The 18,707-nt window shown below is 33.4% G+C and overlaps 1 protein-coding gene across 5 annotated transcripts in view; it reads left to right on the top strand.

Moving 5' to 3' along the window:
- Positions 1-18,707, top strand: part of NECAB1 (N-terminal EF-hand calcium binding protein 1) — a 199,655-nt gene that overhangs the window by 86,195 nt on the left and 94,753 nt on the right. For all 5 annotated transcript variants that reach the window (XM_074269811.1, XM_074269801.1, XM_074269831.1 and 2 more), the window contains one exon: positions 11,924-11,949. In XM_074269811.1, coding sequence (XP_074125912.1) covers positions 11,924-11,949 — 26 coding nt within the window. The remainder of the gene's footprint in view (positions 1-11,923; positions 11,950-18,707) is intronic.

Raw genomic sequence — 18,707 nt, 5'->3', positions numbered from 1 at the left:
TCTCACCTAAGTCCAATTAATATGTGGGTTGAAAGACATTAATTACTCATACCATTTTACCATTTTGACCTACTTCAATCTCTTGTGACAATGGGCAAGTGATGAAGCAGCAGGAATGGATACACTGAAAATGGTAGTTACAACAGTACACAGGCATCCCAGACTGTGAGGTCTTCTCATTGGATTGAAGCAAGAGGAGAATTCAGCAGATCCCTGAGTGATGAACAGGATTCCACTATTTCCTAATGTGAGGAAAAGAATAGAAAAAAATGCCCTAAAAATTACCTGTTTCACCTGATCCTGATCTACTTATCCCAGCAGGCAGGGATCTAAACTACAGTCAAAAAAATGTACAAAAGGCTTTGTGAAAATGATTCAATTCACCATTGGTACATGGAATGTGAATGCACTTGTGGACAACATGAAATCTAACATGAAAAACAAATATCTCGTATTGTGAGAGAATTCAGCAGACATTGCATCCAAATAGTGAGGCTGGCAAATGGTCATCTTACTGAAATCAGAGCCTGATACACATTTTTTCTGACTACCATGATTAGAAGTTCCATGAAGCTAGCATAGGTTTTGCAATCAAAACTAATCAAGTCAACAAACTGATAAGCCTCCAAAATTGAGTGAACAAGCTCAGTATAATATTATTGCAGGAAAGTTATATGGTAGTATCATCAGAGCATATGAACTCTAATGAAATCACAGAAAAAAATCTATTAAAACACAGAGACTCTCATCATCAATGTGCTGAAAGGAAACAAGTTTCTAATTCTGGGTGATTCTGAAGCCAAAGTAGGCACTGATTCTCAAATACAGCAGGGAGGAATGGAGTGACAAGTAACAACTTTAATAATCACTTACTGCTGAAGACGAGTTCATCTCCTGACCTTCTCATTTCCAACACTAATTTCTATTTACCTAAATGCAATAAAATTTCATGGACACACCCTCACAGCTACTGATAGCATTTAATATGAATATGTCATTGTAAGGAAAAGAGATAGACAGGACATGAGTGACAAAGGTGTTGCTTGGTACTGAGTGCTGGAATGATCATAGATTCATCTTTTCCAAGCTAAACATTCAAAATGAACAAAAACAGCATATTCCAGACAAGACAATATCAGTAAATCAAAGAGCCTCTCTGAGTAAGTTGCTAACTTGGAGGGAAGTTGAGCCAACACATGGCTGACAACAGTGGAACAGAAAAGGAGTGGGAAGTTTTCAGAGATTTGGTATATAATACCACATTTACTCCTTTGGACCAGAACACTTGCAGACATCAAGATTGATCTGACAAAAATAATGGGGAAATTTATGAAAGCTCATCCATCCATCTCTAGGAAGGCAGTGTATAACTCCTTCAAAAGTAAAGTAGAAGTAAAGCTTAGAGAGATGCAGGATTCTTAATTAAGAAGGCAGATGAAATTTAGTTTAATATCGACAATAACAATTAAAAGCACTTTTGTGGGCCAAAGACTTATGGTGCATCTCAACTAGTCCATACTGATGGAGATACATTGATTCAATGATAAGGACATTATCCAGGAGTGAAGGGCTGAAGACTTCTGTAACCTTCTCAACAGATCATCATCAACCAATGCAGAAGCCACTGATTGTGTACTTCAAATTGTAATCTGTCCTTCTCTAGCCAAACTTCTAAAGGAAGAAGAGGTTTTGGATATCACTAAGCTCCTTTCTTGGGGCAAAGTGTCTGGTGTTGATAATATTCCACCCGAGATTTACAAGGTACAGAGTCCACTGCCCATACAAAAACTTACTGAAATTTTCCTGAGTAATATGATAAGAGAAGATTATGCTCTAGAAATTCAAAAATGCTTCCCTTGTACACTATATAAAGGAAAAGGAAATAGATGGTCCTGTGACAATCACAGGGGCATCTTTCTCATGGTCATTGTTGGTGAGATTCTTGCAAGAGTCCTCCTAATAGAGGCTGATCCTTCACCTGGAAGATAGACATTTACCCAAGAGCCAGTATGGCTTCAGAAAGGGTCAAGGAGTGGTTGATACAACATTTGCTGCCAGACAACTCCAGGAGAAATTGCAAGGGTAGAACAAAGATCTAAACACAACATTCATTCATCTGACCAAGACCTGTGATACTTTTAGTCAGAGTACTTGTGGAAGACCATGGCAAAATTTGATTCATCAGTATTACATAGCAGTTCCATGACAGATTCTGGATCATAATGATGCTCCCATACTTTTCCAGTCACTATGGACTGAAACAACACTGTGTGTGCTTGCTCTCTAGTTTTTTAGCTTTCTCAGTGATGTTGTCAGATGTCTCCAATGAGGACAAAAACAGCATCAAGGCCAGCTACTTCACTAACAGTAAATTATTATTATTATTATTTTTATAACTTTTTATTGACAGAACATATATATATACATGGGTAATTTTTCAACATTGCCCCTTGTACTCGTTTCTGTTCCAACTTTCCCCTTCCCTCCCACCACCCCCTCCTCTAGATGGCAGGCAGTCTCATACATGCTAAACATGTTAAAGTATATCTTAGATACAATATATGTGTACAGATCTATAAATCAATTCTCTGCTGCTGGTGCTAATTGTGGCCTGACAACACCAAGAAAACATGTTCTCAGCATCACATCATCCATATATGGAACTTTTAGTTACAGCAAATCAAAAAATTTTGGATCCTGTGGGTAAGTTCACTTACCTTGGCAGTGCACTTTCCAGGGATGTACACATAGATGATGAGGTTGATGCATGTATTAATAGGGCTATCTCAGTAGTTGGGAAGCTCTGAAAAATAGTGAGGGAGAGAAGAAGTATTAGGCTGTCTACCGAACTGAAAGTAAATAGAGCTATTGTGCTGACCTCACTGTTTTATATCTATGAAACCTATGCATTATAGGTCGCCATTCCAAGAAACCGAATGGCTTCCGCTTGAATTGTCTTAAGAAAATTCTGAAGGTCACCCAGAAAGATAACGTACAGGACACTGATATCTTTTCTTGAGCTGACCTGCCAAACGTTGAAACATAATAGAGGTCAGGGTCTCTCTGAAGAACTTTGGAATCGATTGTGTGACATGGGAGACACTGGCAAAGGACTGCCCAGCATGGCATGCCCTCATCAAAGAAGATGCTGTGCTTTGTGAGCAAAGAAGAATTACAGCAGTTCAAAAAAAAATGTGAGATGAACTCCACTTCAAGTGATCAGATAGACTACTTGGGCCCATGTAAGGCCTTCCAAGTTCATATTAGTCTGATCAGCTGTGGTCAGACACACTGCACATTGACTCCAACATATCATTACATATCCATTTGGTCCTCTTTGATTATGAAGGGCAACAATCAATTAGTTTTTGTTGTCACCAGGCTTGCTAAATAAGTCTTCTCTATACTTCATTATTCCATCAAAATAAATTTTCATCATGAATGTTAATAATTTTGGGGGTTTTTTGTTTTTCTCTCCTATATGTTGTACATAATATGTTTAAAATATTTCTCTCCTCTGCATGTTTTAATTTTATCATATCTTCTTTCTCAAATTAACTCTTATTTACTTGCTGATATCATTGACTTGAAAGGTTTTATTGATATTTTGCCACTGAACTAGCCAAAGAGGAGAAAAGCTGCTTCATTTGTAAACAATATTTCCTGGTTATCTTGTTTCATACCATAGTTGTTGCAAAGAGTTTGTCCAACAATTTTAGGAGGAGCAGAGAATTTTAGAAATGTAGAACAAGTCAAAATATTAGTCAACTCTTTTTTTAGACTCTGGTCACAATTTTCACAAGTTTGCCCCAGTGAAAGAAGACGTAGGGCATGATGTTTATTGTCAGTATCATATTCTATTACTCTTATGCTTATTAGCTGTATGATCTTAGGAAAAATATTTCACTTTTGACTCTTAGTTTCCCCTTCTTTAAATGAGGATCATAATAAATTACTTAAAAATGTCTGTCTCATGTGAAGATAAAATGCATGTGAAGACTTCTGTAGATCTAGAAGCACCATATAAGCTAGTGATGCTATTGCTATTATGTTAATAAACTAAAGCTGGAAAAAGGCTAGTAAGTCAAGATATGTACAAGGAACTTTACAAAAAAAGACATTTAAAACAACTAGTTCATTTTGGTTTCCCTCCATGTCTCATATCTTACAAGTACTCACCATCATTTTAGAGTTGATTTGTTTGTTTTTGCTCAGACCTGTGATTTTATTGATGCACAAAATTCTTATTGAAGAAACTACCTCCACCAGAACAGTTTGACAACTGTTTTGCAATAAATGTTCTAGAGAGCCGTCTGAGACACTGAGTAGATGGGCACTGACTTGCCTATTATTATTCATACATAGCTAGCATATGGCAGAAATGAAACTTGACTCTAGGTTTTCCTGACCTGGAAGTTATTTCTTCTGTTACCATATAATATTTTTAATACAGCATTTGATTGATAAGAAATAAGTCCCCCTATATAATGAAAATTTTATAACAGCCTTTTTTGTGTTGTGAAAGAGTTGGAGACAAAATAGATACTCATTGATTACAGAATAGCTGCATAATTGCAATATAGGAATATAATTAGCAAATACTAAAGTGACAAATGTGATGAATACAAACATAGAAAGATTTGATAAGCTGAGGCAAAATGAAGTGAGCAGAGACAAGAATACAACATATGCAGTCTCATCAAGATATCAGTGAACAACCACAAAAAGTGGTTGAAAAGGTACAAAGGACTAATATGGCTCAAAAGAAAAGATGTTAAGAACACATCTCAATCCCACCTCTTTACAGAGATGGTAGGTCCATTAGTATGGTACTTTTTTCAGACTTGTCTGATATATTGCTCAATCTTGCTGATTTAAATTTTTTTTCTTTTTATTGTCTTTAAAAATATTTATTTTATGAAATAGCTCTCTGGAAAGGTAGTAGATACTAGTGAATTTTTATTATTCTAATAAAAAGATATCAAAATAGTTTACAAATGAAATACATTTGATTATGTATTTGAGTATGAGAGCTATTATTAATATTCATCTTTTGAATTCCCAACTCAAGTGCCATATCAGCCTTTCTTTGTTTCTTCAGAGAAGGAAAAAGACAATTTTACCTCTGCTCTCAATTAGCACTTATTTTTACATTTAAGGAATGCCTTTATAATATAATATTTAACATTATATTTATTTATGTATAGGTAATGCCTAGCTCCATTAAACAATAAACTCTGTCATATTTCATTAAGTACTTGCTGTGTGCAAAGAATCATACTAAGAGCTAGGATTGCAGAGTTTTAAGGTGAGAGCATATGTCTAATATGAGTATAAATTGAGAGCTAACAGGGACCTCAGAGATCATCTAATACTTCTTCATTTTAGAACTGAAGTTTCAGAGAGATGAAATTACTTTTCTGATGTCACATGGGCAGTTATTCATTATCAGAGCTGCAATTTGGAGGGATGTTCCCCAATTCCAAATCCCAGCATTTTTTTCACTGCTCCATGCAAAGAATTTAAATTCATTCTCCTGTGGGTAGGAATAAAATACTGAAAATTAGAGAAATATGAAAAGGGGAAAGCTTGTGGAAAAACAGAAAGACCTAGAAATTAAGTAGAAGTGTTGGTGTTAGGAAGGAGACTGAAACAAAAGTAAAGAGGTGGGATTTGTTTTATTTTCTAAGATTTAAAAAAATATAGCTTTTTAGGTCAATTTTTGGTATAAGTATATATATAATATATATATATATGTGTGTAAATATATATGGATATGGATATTGATTAAATGAGATAATACAGAACCATAATTTAACTTAACTCCATGATTCAAACCAGTTCCCATTGTTCAATGATGAAGAAAGCCATATACATCCAGAGAGAGTACTGTAGGACTGAATGTGGTTCACAACATAGCATTTTCACTCTTTTCATTGTTGCTTACTTGAATCTTCTTCACTGATTTGATTAGATTTTTTGTTGGGCAGCATTGTATAAATATGTATGCATATATTGGATTTAACATATATTTCTATCATGTTTAACATATATTGGACTACTTGACATCTAGGGGAGGGTATGGGGAAAGGGAGGAAAAAATTGGAACACAAGTTTTTTCAAGGGTTAATGTTAAAGAATTGTCCACGCATATGTTTTGAAAAATAAAAAGCTTTAATTAAAAAAATAATAAAAAATAAAAAATAGAAAAGAACCTATATGTGCAAAAAAAAAAAGGAAAGAAAAAGAAAAAAGAAATCAATTTCCAATTGTTTTTAGAAGTTAAAGTAAGCTACACCTATAGAATATTCTTTAGTAAATATTTCACAAACTATCAAGATTCTCCAGGATTCTTTTTTCCTCGTTTGTCAGTTTAATCTGTCACATTAGAAATAATGACAGTAAATGGAAGCATAAAAGAAAGACTTTTTTAAAAATGGTTATTTTGTATTTTTCATTAGATTCAAAAAACCCTTTTAAAAATTTGTTTTTTTTTTTTTTCAGTGAGAGCCGCCTGATAACTCAAAGAGTTCTTCTTGTTTGTGAGTTATCCTTGGCAAGAATCATATCCTTGGAAATGAAAATGTTTTCAGAAGAAAACAGGCTGTTAAATTGTTGGTCACTTAAAATAAATTGGCAATGTTTATATTTGGTTAAGTAATTTGTTAAATAGTCACTCTTTTCTTGTATCCTGGGAAGTTTTTTGTCATTAAATTACATTAACATCCTTAATCTTTCATCCCTTTTAGATTTGTAGAACATGAAAGGTTCTCAATATAAATGTGGACTTTGATTTTTGGGCTACCCTGAAGCTTTCCACTAACATAAGGAAAAATGCTAAGACCATCTTTTCACTATTACTTTTGGTATGATACAAATATAAATATAGCTTTCCTAGAAAGTTTAAAAAAGATGCTTTTAGAGAAACACTGAAAGTCTCAGCTGACCTCCACAAGTATACAATATTTTTTTTGTCATCTGTACCTTTCTACCAGTAAATGCAGAAAAGTCCAACCAGGATCTGAAAATAGGAAAATAGGATGAAAATAGGAAAATCTGTGGTGATTCCAGACAGCAAGCTGTTTTCACTTGTTGCCAATCTCAATGGCTCTGCTGCTGCTGTTAAACCATAGGTAGAAATGTCAATATATCAGTGTTTATAATATTCTTCCTCTGTGAGCAATTCTTCAACCTAAGAAGGACTCAATAGAGTATTTGGGGCTGGAAAAGAATGGGTTGCTATATATGGTTTTTTCCTGTCTGCATGATGCAGTTTTGTATACCCTATAGAGCCTACTGCTTTTTCTTACATACCACAGACACTCAGTCTATCTTTGTTGAATAGTTTTTCTTTTCCTTAAGAAGAAAAAATTAAAGTTTTATGTATATTCCTAGAGGGTTGGAAAAATCAATTAAAAATAAACAAACTGAGAATTTTAGTAAAAACATCTCACTATTATGATCATGTCTCTCTCCTTTCCATTTCCTCTCCCCTCTGATTTGGCATATTTTTTAGATGATGACACAATTTAAATGTTATTTCACTCCAATTCCATCACAGATCTTGGCAGTTGACCAGTATCCATAATGATAAAATTATTTCACTATAGTTTTTACTAGCTCTTATGAAAAAAGATCAATTATCTTAGTCAAATACCAGCCTTTCCACAACCCTAGATTTAAGATAAACACAAACACTAAAAGAAATTCCCTCGCCTTCAGATTCATATTCAAGATCTGGGGAGTTTCTTTATGTATTGTCTCAGCTCAGTTCTGCTTTTCAAACCCCTGGTGAACAGTGTTATTTGAAAATGGTTCACTTCTATTAGGTCCTAGAGAATTCAGGCAACTCTGTATGGGGACCTTCCGTAGTCTATCATTGCCATGACAACCACATTTCACTGTTGGTTGAAATTCTAAAACTAGCAAGGGACAAGTTTATAGGGATAAATTGCATCCAGATACATTTTTAGGGTCAAATGCTTTATTACTCTTCTAGCACCTTTCCCTGTGCTGATTTTCATCAGCTCTGTTTGGTGGATCAGTTATCTCTATAGATTTGCCTGATAACATGGGAAGGTTTTTTCAACTTAAAATATCTCAAAGGAACAGAAAATTCATAAAGCAACATTGTAAAAAAGGGGATTTTACAGCAGTTATACACATTTTGTAGCCACTTATTCTAAATTGATTAGAGATAAGTTCCTTGAGCACAGGAAATAGTTTTGCTTTTGTCTTTGTATTCCCAGCTATTAAGACAATGTCTTACATATAGGGTGCTCACTAAATGAAGGAATTTAACCACTCAGTCCATAAATCAGCACTTGTCCTGCCCTAAACAAGCGAATGGGATGTTCATAATTTAGATGCTTCCCCTCCTACAAGTGTTTATGGCATGTAAACATTTTTTGGAATCCCAAATTCTCCTTGGGGTTCCAAAGGCAGTATTTTGTTACGTTGAAGAAATAATATTTTGCATTTGTAATGCTGGTGGTTGCCATAGCAGTCTATAAAATGCTAAGATCTCTCATTTGACCTTGACAACAATCCTGTGATTTAGCAATGATGGATATTTTTATCCTCATTTTAAGGATGAGGGAACTGAAAGGTTTGTGGAGGTCTGTGTTCACCAGGTGCTCACATGGCAGCTACGTGTTGTAGTGGTAGAATGCCAAGCCATGGAGTTAGAACATTTTCTTAAATTCAAAAGTGACCTCCTAGATATGTGACTATGGGCAAACTATGTTGTTTTTTTGGGGGGAGGAGTTGGCTGTTTGTTGTCTCAATGTTAAATTGAAATGTAAAATGAGATGGAGAAGCAAATGTTTAACCATTCCAATATCTTTGATATTAAAAGGGATCATAAAGAGTCAGACACCACTGAAAACGACTGAATAAATGTTCACTAAACTTGCAAGTAGCAGCAACATCTAACCCCGCACTCTATTCTTGACACAACCAATGTGCTCAGGCTGTCTTAAGTGACAAGAAGTGTCAGTCAATGATAGTCAATAAACACTTATTAGGCATCTACTATGTGCCAAATACTATGCCAGGATCTTTACAAATATTCTCATTTAATACTCACAAAAATCTTGGGGGTTGGGGAATATTATTATTTTCATTTTATAATTGAGGAAACTGAGGTAGACAGAAGTGGAAAATCATGTCCAGGGTCACAAAACTGGTAAAAAGTCTGAGCTAATTTTGATGTCAGGTCTTTATGACCCAGCACTATATTCACTGAACCTCCAGCTGCCTCTCTCACTGCAGAGTTCACAGATCAATGAAGGTGTTATTAGTTTATAAGAAAAAGGAGGAGTTCAGAAAGCTTGTACGAATCCAGGATGTGTGTGGGGGAAAAAAAAAAGAGGACATGGGAGTTTCTAAAGAACAATAGTCACAATTCTTTGTCCATTCTTGTTGATAACAGGGTTCATAGATTTAGAGGGATCAGGGACCTTAGAAGTCATCAGGTCCATCCCCTCATTTTACACAGTGCCTCATTTATAAGTGAGGTCAACAGATGTATTAAGTTCCTTAAACAGATGGTAACCAGCAATTAGATTTGAATTTAAATTTGAACCTCTGATTCCAAATCTGAGTCCTCTTTCATTGTATCATGTTCCCTCCCTTAGATTAAAACAGATTAAAGAAGTTAAAACCTTGGAGGAAGAGGAGACACAATTGATCTCTCCTTGATCAAGGGAGCCACATTATACAGGGAGTAAAGAGACTTGGGTCTCAGCAAGACCTATGTTTAAATCCTAGCTTAGATACTAGCTGTGCGGCAAGTCATTTAACCTCTATCAGTTTCAGTTTCCTTATCCATAATGTGGGAATAATGATATCATCTATAATCATAGGACTGGGAAAATGAGATTACACGTATATAGTGTTTTGCAAAATGTTAAAGTTCTATAAAATGATTAATGATTTTAATATCAAATTATTCAGAGAATGAGTTTTTGTTTTCAATAGTAAGAGCTTGTAGGTAAAAATAGATACTGTAGTTATACTATATTCAGATACAAGGCTGAAATTATTTTTATGGATGCCTTTCTTTCTTGAAAGTAGTTAGCATAAAGCCCATTAAGCAGCAAATTTGTTTAACTTATCAGGAATCATATTGGTGTCTGAAAGAAAGTTTGGAGGGACGCACATACAATTTCAACCATCTCAATTCCAAGACTTCAGGCAGCCATGATTTCATGGATGAGGATCCTACTTTCATAGAGCCAAAGCCTCCACAAATTAGTCAAGGGTTTCTGGTAGCCATCCTTCTGGCAATGATTGGTGCTCAGATGACAAATTCACAATACATGTCCAGACTCATATTTAAAACCTTTCAGCTTGATAAAATCTTCTTTTTAGTGCTCTTTGGGCACAATTTCAAAGATCCCCTACTCATCTCCAGACCAGGATGAGGAATTGGAGTAGGGCTTAGTGTAGGGATTAGATATCACTAAATGCCCTCAATTAAATAAGTTTAGTTTTTTGTGATGTTTCTTTTAAAAAAATATAGGTTCCAATATCAAGGCTACTTTTGACATATCTAAACATTGATATTCAAACTTGCTGATCTAAATATTGTCTATATCACTACACAGTATCCCAAAAGTCTTAGTGCTTAGTTTTAAAAAGTTTTAAAGTTTTAAACTTTAGTAACTGAAACTGCAAAGACTTTTGGAATACACTGCATATAGCATTTGCCCATCACCAAACACTTTCACACTATTTCCTTTGGTCCTTAAAACAACTCCTGAAACCAGATCTTAATAAGTATAATTTTCTCTCTTTTATTTTATTTTTTTAAAATAACTCTTAGAGGAATGAAATGATTTGCCACAGGTTACACAATTAGATGGTAGATGAGATTCAAATCTATAATTATCCCTTTCACACTGGAACATAGATTTGTTCTGTCATGGGTTGGCATAAGAAATTAAATGGGAATTTACGGGAGTTTCGCAGAAGCCTCAGATGAGACATGAAGGCTAGCAGGCAACACAGAAAATGTTTAGAAACTTAGAAATGCATAAAATATATTTACAATATTATAATATATATATATATATGTATATATATAAATATATACAATAAGACACTGTAAATACCCCTTTGAGGACATTTTGTACTTACGAGTTATATACATTTTGGCAAGTTCCTTAAACTTCCAGACTCAGTTTTCTTATTTGTAAAGTGAAAAGAATAACAATAAGGAAAAAATATAATAATGATAGTGATGATGAAATGCTTACAGCCTGTTTAATAGAATGGTAAAGTGTTTCTTATTATTCTCTTTTAAAAAATCATATAATTATCATTTTAAAATTATTTTTATTATTTTTAACTCCTATAAAAGAAAAAGGTTACAAATTAAATCAGCTTGTTGGGCAGTTAGGTGGCGCAGTGGATAGAGCACCAGCCCTGAATTCAGGAAGACCTGAGTTCAAATCTTATCTCAGACACTTAACACTTCCTAGCTGTGTGACCCTTAACCGCAACCTCAAAAACAAAACAAAACAAAAAAATAAATTAATTAATCTGCTTCAATGCCAGAAATATTTGCATATTTGTCTGTCTGCTTTCTTTGTGACAGAAACTCAGAATGATAAAACATCAACTAGGAACAGGGGGAATTAATAACTAGAGGGCTCATGAAACACCTCTTTTAGGCTACATCTTTCCTAATATCCCAGAATATTCCAAAGAAATTGCTCATTTGTTGAGAGAATCTGACTCAATTCATTTTAATTACTGATATGATATAGCCTTCAACAGGTGAGTATCTCTAATAGGCATTATTACATTATTATTAGCCTTTCTATGGGCTAGAAAATGACTATTTGATTTTACATAAATCCGAATTAAAATCTAGAAGAAGTAATAATGTTTCTCTTCTTTCTTTTTTCTTTTTAAGCAATCTTGACACAGAAGAACTATGTGGTAAGTTTCTTTAAGAAAAATTAAACCCAAAGATATATAAGTAAAGTTTGTGTGAGATGGGAAGGGGATAAAGTGTATGATGCTTCTGAATCATCTTTGGATAATAAATAAATAAAAATTTTGTAGGTTAAGAAAACACATCAATAAACCTTTAAAACTAAATTAGGAATGGTATTTCCAAGTTAATTTACATGTTTAATACTCTACCAGTTAAGTTTTCAAGAAGATATTTTATAGAATTTGAAAAAAAATTAAAATTTTATTGGAAAAACAAAATATTTAGAATACTAAGTTAAATTGATGAAAAGAAGTAGAAATGAAAGGGGGAAAGCACTCCCAGACCTCAAACTATATTATAAAATATATGTCATTAAAACCAACTAATATAGATTAAAAAGGAATATATTAATAAGAAGAAAGTCCCCATAAACTCCAAAATTTTAATAGTAGCACTTTTGTCATAGAAAAGAATTGAAGTAGATACCTATCAACTATGGAATAGCTAAACAAATTGTGATACATAAATGTAATGGGAATCTCCTACACTGTAAGAAATTGTGTGTGTGGTGAATATAGAGAAACATGGAAAGATTTATGATATGAATTGATGCAAGAGTGAAGTAAGCCCAAAATACAATACATACAATGTAAATGGAAAGAACAAACACCAAAAAAACTTTTTGTTCTTTCTATTTACATTGTATGTATTGTATTTGTATATTACATATATATGTATATATGTAAATTGTTTGATTTGAATGAAGAGATCTGAGAAGACAAGTCTCAGTATATCTTTTTTGGTGGAAGTAGGAGGTCCACAGGTGTCACACATTGCATATGTTTTCAAACTTTTTCAATATATTGATCAGTTGTGCTGATATTTTTTACTCTTTAAAAAGTATTACTTATTATTTATTATATGGAATAGCTCTCTGAAGAAATAGAAAGGATACTTGGAATAATTAAGATGATTTGAGAAAACAGGAGGCATCAATAAAAACTTGTTTAAAAAAATGAAGAAAAAAAGCCAAATTATGATCCATTGTAAACAGTTATAATTTTTTATAATTTTTACCTAAACAAATATTTTTGGTTACTCATTGTTGAAAGGGCTGAGATGTCATTAATTTCCTTATAGAAAGACAATTGTTACTGCAATTAGTACATTACTTTCAGAAGAGCAAATTCTCAACTAGTTTCAACTGACTGTTAGTATTTAATAGAACTTCATTATTTTCTGCCCTTAATGTGTTTTCTAAAGCTATACAATGCAACAGATTCTCTAAGTTATAGTATCATAGATTTCAAACTTGAAGGTACCATTAGAGATCAGTTGATCTATGTCTACTGTCAAAATACATATAAGGAAACTGAGGTATCATGTTGGAGTGGAAAGAGTACTGGGTTTCAATTTACTACCTGTATATCCCTGGGCAAATTATTTAACCTCATTTGATTAGTGGTCCTCACAGATGAAATGAGGAGACTGAACTATACAATAAGTAAAATAATTTCCAATTATAAATCTATGTTTTTAATAGTTCCTCAGTTTTTACTGATGAAGTAACTGAGATGACAGAATGCAGGAGAAAGAACCCAAGATTTGGAACTGGAAGATTACAGTGCTTCTATTTATAACCTATATGATCTTTGGCAAATCTCTTATCTTTGTGTTTTAATTCTCTTATCTGTCAAATGAAGAGGTTGAACTGGATAAGGACTGAGTCTCTCATTAAAATGTAATATTGTCATTTCCCTCTACCTGCCCAATAGGAGTGGAATTTTGGTTGCCATTTTCAAAACAAATCATTCATTGGTCATAGTTATTTTTTTGTACAAATACACTCACTATGTCCTAACCAGTAATACTGCCCCCATCTTTTTGATGAAACTACACTCAAAGATTATGATAGTGGAAGGGGAATAATTGTGAGATTGAGAGTTTGATGATATTAAAGATTAATTTGATATTCTGTGAATATCAACTCTATTATATATGAGTCATTCAAAAATTTGTTTGCTTTGGTTCGTAAAACTCTTTTGTTTGATGTTCTTTAGTCATTTTTCTGTAGTATCTGACTTCATAACCCCTTTTGGGGTTTTCTTGGCAAAAACACTAGAAGGGTTTACCATTTACAACTCATTTTATAGATGAAGAAACTAACTTGTCTAGAGTCATACACTTAGTAAGTTTCTAAGGCCAGATTTGAATTCATGAAGATGAGCCTTCTTGACTTGGGCCTGGCCCTCTATCCACTGTGTCATCTATCTACCCATATTTTTTGAGTCTACTTTAAATATTTTATTGTTCCAAATATAGATTATTCTTAAATATGAATTATCTCTCTAAAATAAATGTTTTGTTAAGAAATAACTACATAGATATCAACTGGAAAAATAGCATTGCTATAGGTCACATTTAAATCCAAATTTGGGGAAAATAACAGATTGTATTCTAATCAGTATAGTGGTTGTAATAGCTAACACAACCAGATTTTTAATGAGGATGGATGTTTGGAGTTCTGTCTCAGGGTGTTTGGACATCTAGGAGGTACAGTAGATAGAGCACTGAGGTTGGAATTGGGAAGAAACATCTTCAAGAATTCCATTCTGGCCTCACACACTTATTAGCTGTATGACTATGCTGTTTGCCTCAGTTTCCTCATCTGTAAAATGAGCTGGGAAACTAAATGATAAACTACCCCAGTATCTTTGCCAAGAAAATCCCCAATGGGTTCATGAAGAGCTGGACACAATACAACAATAATAATTCAGGATGTTCACCCTTATGGAGTACATTTCCTGTCCTTTGCACTTCTGACATGTAGCACACAGTACAGCACCAGACCCAAGGGTCCTGACCTTTTCTTGGGATCCATCTTGCCCCCAATGCGAAATTACAGTTTGTCATTTCTTTCTCTTCTCTCTCAGTATTCTTCTCAGTCATCAACCAAGCCAATGCAAATCATAAACAGGTTTTTACATAATCAGAGTGAACCACTCTCTGTCCACACCTTGCCTCTGGTTCAAATGAATGTGCTTCATATACCATCATTCCTAGTTACATCACTGAGGACAACTAGAGATGAGTTTCTCTTAGAATCTCTAGTTAAAGGAAAAGGTACTTCCCTAAAATAAAGCCATCATTTCCAGTATACTTTTCTTTTGTGTCTTATTCCTCAAAACCCATCTGTAGTACTTGAACATCATTTTTCAAGCTCATTAAACTGCTAGCAATAACAACCAATGCAACATAGAATTACAAATAGCAGAATTCCAAAATAGTGAATCTCAGAATATTAATTCTGCACAAGAATATACATATATACATATAAATAACTTGACTAATTTTCAAAAATGTTAATAAAAAGATCTATTTTTCTATTTTTTCTTTCTCAGCAATATCTATCTATTCACTGTTAGTTTGAATGAAAATAAAGACATGATTACAGATTTCAGTGAAAAATAAGATGTTTAGAAGAAATAAATCATGCTTAATACATGAAGAAATCTATACCTTACTATTCATCCTCAGTTATTTCTTCCTCTTCTTCCCTTTTCTTCTCCTTCTCCTTTTCCTTCTTTTTCTTCTCTTTCTCCTCCGCCTCCTCCTTCTTTTCCTCTTCCTCCTCCTTCTCCTTCTTTTTCTTTGGCAAATCTTTTATCTTTGTGTTTTAATTTTCTTATCTATAAAATGAATAGATTAAACTTCCTTTGATGCTGCTGCTGCTTGCTTCTTCTTTTTCTTCTGCTTCTTCTGCTGCTTCTGCTGCTGCTGTTTCTTCTTTTTCTGCTTCTCCTTTTCTTCTTTCCTTCTTTCTTTCCTTCTTTCTTTCCTTCTTTCTTTCTTTCTTTCTTTCTTTTCTTTCTTTCTTTCTTTCTTTTTTTCTTTCTTTCTTCCTCATTCTTCTTCTTTTTTCTTTTTATTCTTCTAATTATTCTTTGTATGTGGGATTAAGTGATTTGCCCAGGGTTACATGGCTACTAAGTGTCAAGTGTCTAAGTTTAAATTTGAATTCAGGTTCCCCTGACTCCTGAGCTGATGCTTTATGCACTGTATGCACTTTATGCACCAAGCTACCCTGTTATTTATTCTTAAATTAATATAAAAATACATTTCAGCAGGGCAGAAATAATATAGAAAGCATTTCCCTCCACTCAATATGATTAATATGAATCATGAAGAGCATGTATATAAGGAGGATGGATGACTCATCTCCAATGTCCCTACAATGTGAATGTAAACATATACATATGTACATACACATAATACATATGTGTGTGTTTATATGAGTATAAATATATGCACATCTATGTTATAGGTATAGGTAAACAAGGTAGAATTTAAATACCTTCCAACATATATTTTGGAGCCTTTCACCTCTTACTTGGTTGTGTGATACTTCATTTCTTTAAATTTGGGTTATTTCTTCAACCTGTTCTCATGCTACCACATCTAAGTTCTCAAAGATAAACCAATAGATATTTCACTGAAATTTTCTAAGGGTACTGGAGTGATCCTGTTGAGAAATATACTTCCTTTACTTACCATTCTAGCCCATTTACTATTATCCAATGTTTTCTGTCTATACAAGCAGCCATTCATTATGACATTTTTAGATCTTGAGCACAACGACTTACTTAATAAGGCAAAAGGACTACAGATACATCTATATTAAATAAGATACATGAATAATAAATCACAATACACATATATGTCTGGATCCCATTCTCCCATCAATGCACACAATAGTGAAGAAGTCAGACACACTTCTAAGACACTGACATGGAAATACATTAAGGAGAGAAGATCATATGCTTGAGGGAACTTGCATCTCCAAAATTCAAGCATCAGTATTATTGGTCCATTCAAAAACATTTACTCCACAGGAAACTGTTAATTATTGATCTGCATAACTATTCAAACTGGAGGATGAGGAAATTCTGGTCTCTACTGAACATAGCTATAAGTTTTCAATTAATTAGTCATTAGCATTGAAAGGGTTTTTAGAAAATATTAGCTCTTAATATAAGCAACAGTTCTTTTAAAACCAAACAACTAATTGCCATACATCAAATGAACCATCTTGAAGCTATATAGACCAGCCCAGTCAATTATTCACTTCCACAGATGAGTCAGTGTCCAATTAGCACAGAGCTTGTCTCAAAATAGCTCCTCAGCCATGACACCAAAATAGTTTTAAGCTGTCCCAGACTTTTCTTCTCGAGTCAGAGGTGGCAGCAAAGAGCAAGAAGATCTTAGGTAGAACTTCAGGAAAGACAAAAGCTATTAGTCAATAAAGTACTTGGTGGATAAAATTTATCTCTCTAACCACTTAAGAATCCTTCAACTGTAACCTTCTCTCAGCTCACTGCACCTATTGAATTGCCAATAACTTCTCTTGCTCTTTTGTTATTGTCTTACCAGTGAACTCTTAGGTCAAAGCTAAAATGATAATCTCTCGAGTTGTGGTAAAAATTTAGATCTTTTATTTAAAAAGTCATAGTTCTCCAAATTTCTTCTAAGATATAGATAGTTCTTTTTTGATCAATACTTCAACATCTAAATGTTTATGTATTTTTCATTTTCTTTTTTTTTTTTTCAATTGTACAATTTTATTTATGGCTTTGACATGCTGCCATTTTTGGTATCATTGAAAGGACTTTCAAAGACTTACTATGTGCTTGGCACATATTAAGGTCTTAAATGTTTGTTTATTTGACCAGTTGACAATTTTTGAAAAAGACAATCTTAGTTTTTTCACAGAACATATACATTTGGTGCAGCTGGGTAGTGCATTGAATAGAGGTCTGATCTGGAGTCTGTAAAATTCCTCCTCCTGACTTCAAATTTGACCTTAAGCCCTTAGTAGTCATGTGACCCTGAACAAGTCATTTCACCCTGTTTGCTTCAATTTTTTAATCTGTCAAGTGAACTGACAAGGAAACAACAACGACTCCAGTTTCTTTGCCAAAAACCCCAATGGAGTCATCAGGAATTGAAAATGACAAAACAAGACAGATTTCCTAAGTGACTTTTGTATCTAGAATGTTATATATTTTTCATTTTCTTAATTTTACCTTCCTTAGTTATAAAATATATAATATAATATATAATATATGGTGTATAGTATTATACACATACATATATAATGTTTACATGCAAACTAGCTAACTTACCATCATCCTTTGCAGTTCTATAGGTTTCATCATATAATCTCTCTTTTTGCTTCTCTGGAAATTTTGTTTCTTCATACTCACATATATCTAGATTGTAATAAATAAAAGATTTTTCTCATACCAAATCATTACACATTGTTGACTGAGATTCAGAGATTTTCAGATTCACCCTACTGATCATTTTCCCTCCAAAACTGAACAAAATCCTTCTTGGAAATTGTATTCCTTCACATGCATGATTTACATTAAAACAAACCTCTTTTAAAAAAAACTCATATTAAAGCATCAAAATGTTTATCTATAAACAAAGGCACTATCTCCTGCCTTTTGACAAAATTCTTCCTTTACACAAAAGTACATTTTATGTTCTTGTCATTTATTTTGTCATGTTTCTTATATAAAAAAGAAAAAAAATCAGTCTACTGTAATTTCATTCATTCATTCAATTATCATTTATCATTTAAATATCTCCTAAGTGAAAAGCATAATACTAGAGTCTACAGAGGAAAAGACAAAAAAAAAAAATTATCTCTGCCACCAAGGGAGCTTATTTTCTCATGGGATAAACACATTAATAC

Source organism: Sminthopsis crassicaudata, chromosome 1, assembly GCF_048593235.1.
Source record: "Sminthopsis crassicaudata isolate SCR6 chromosome 1, ASM4859323v1, whole genome shotgun sequence".
NCBI lineage: Eukaryota > Metazoa > Chordata > Mammalia > Dasyuromorphia > Dasyuridae > Sminthopsis > Sminthopsis crassicaudata.
The sequence above is the reverse complement of the archived record's forward strand: the minus strand, read 5'-3'. Positions and strand labels throughout refer to the sequence as shown.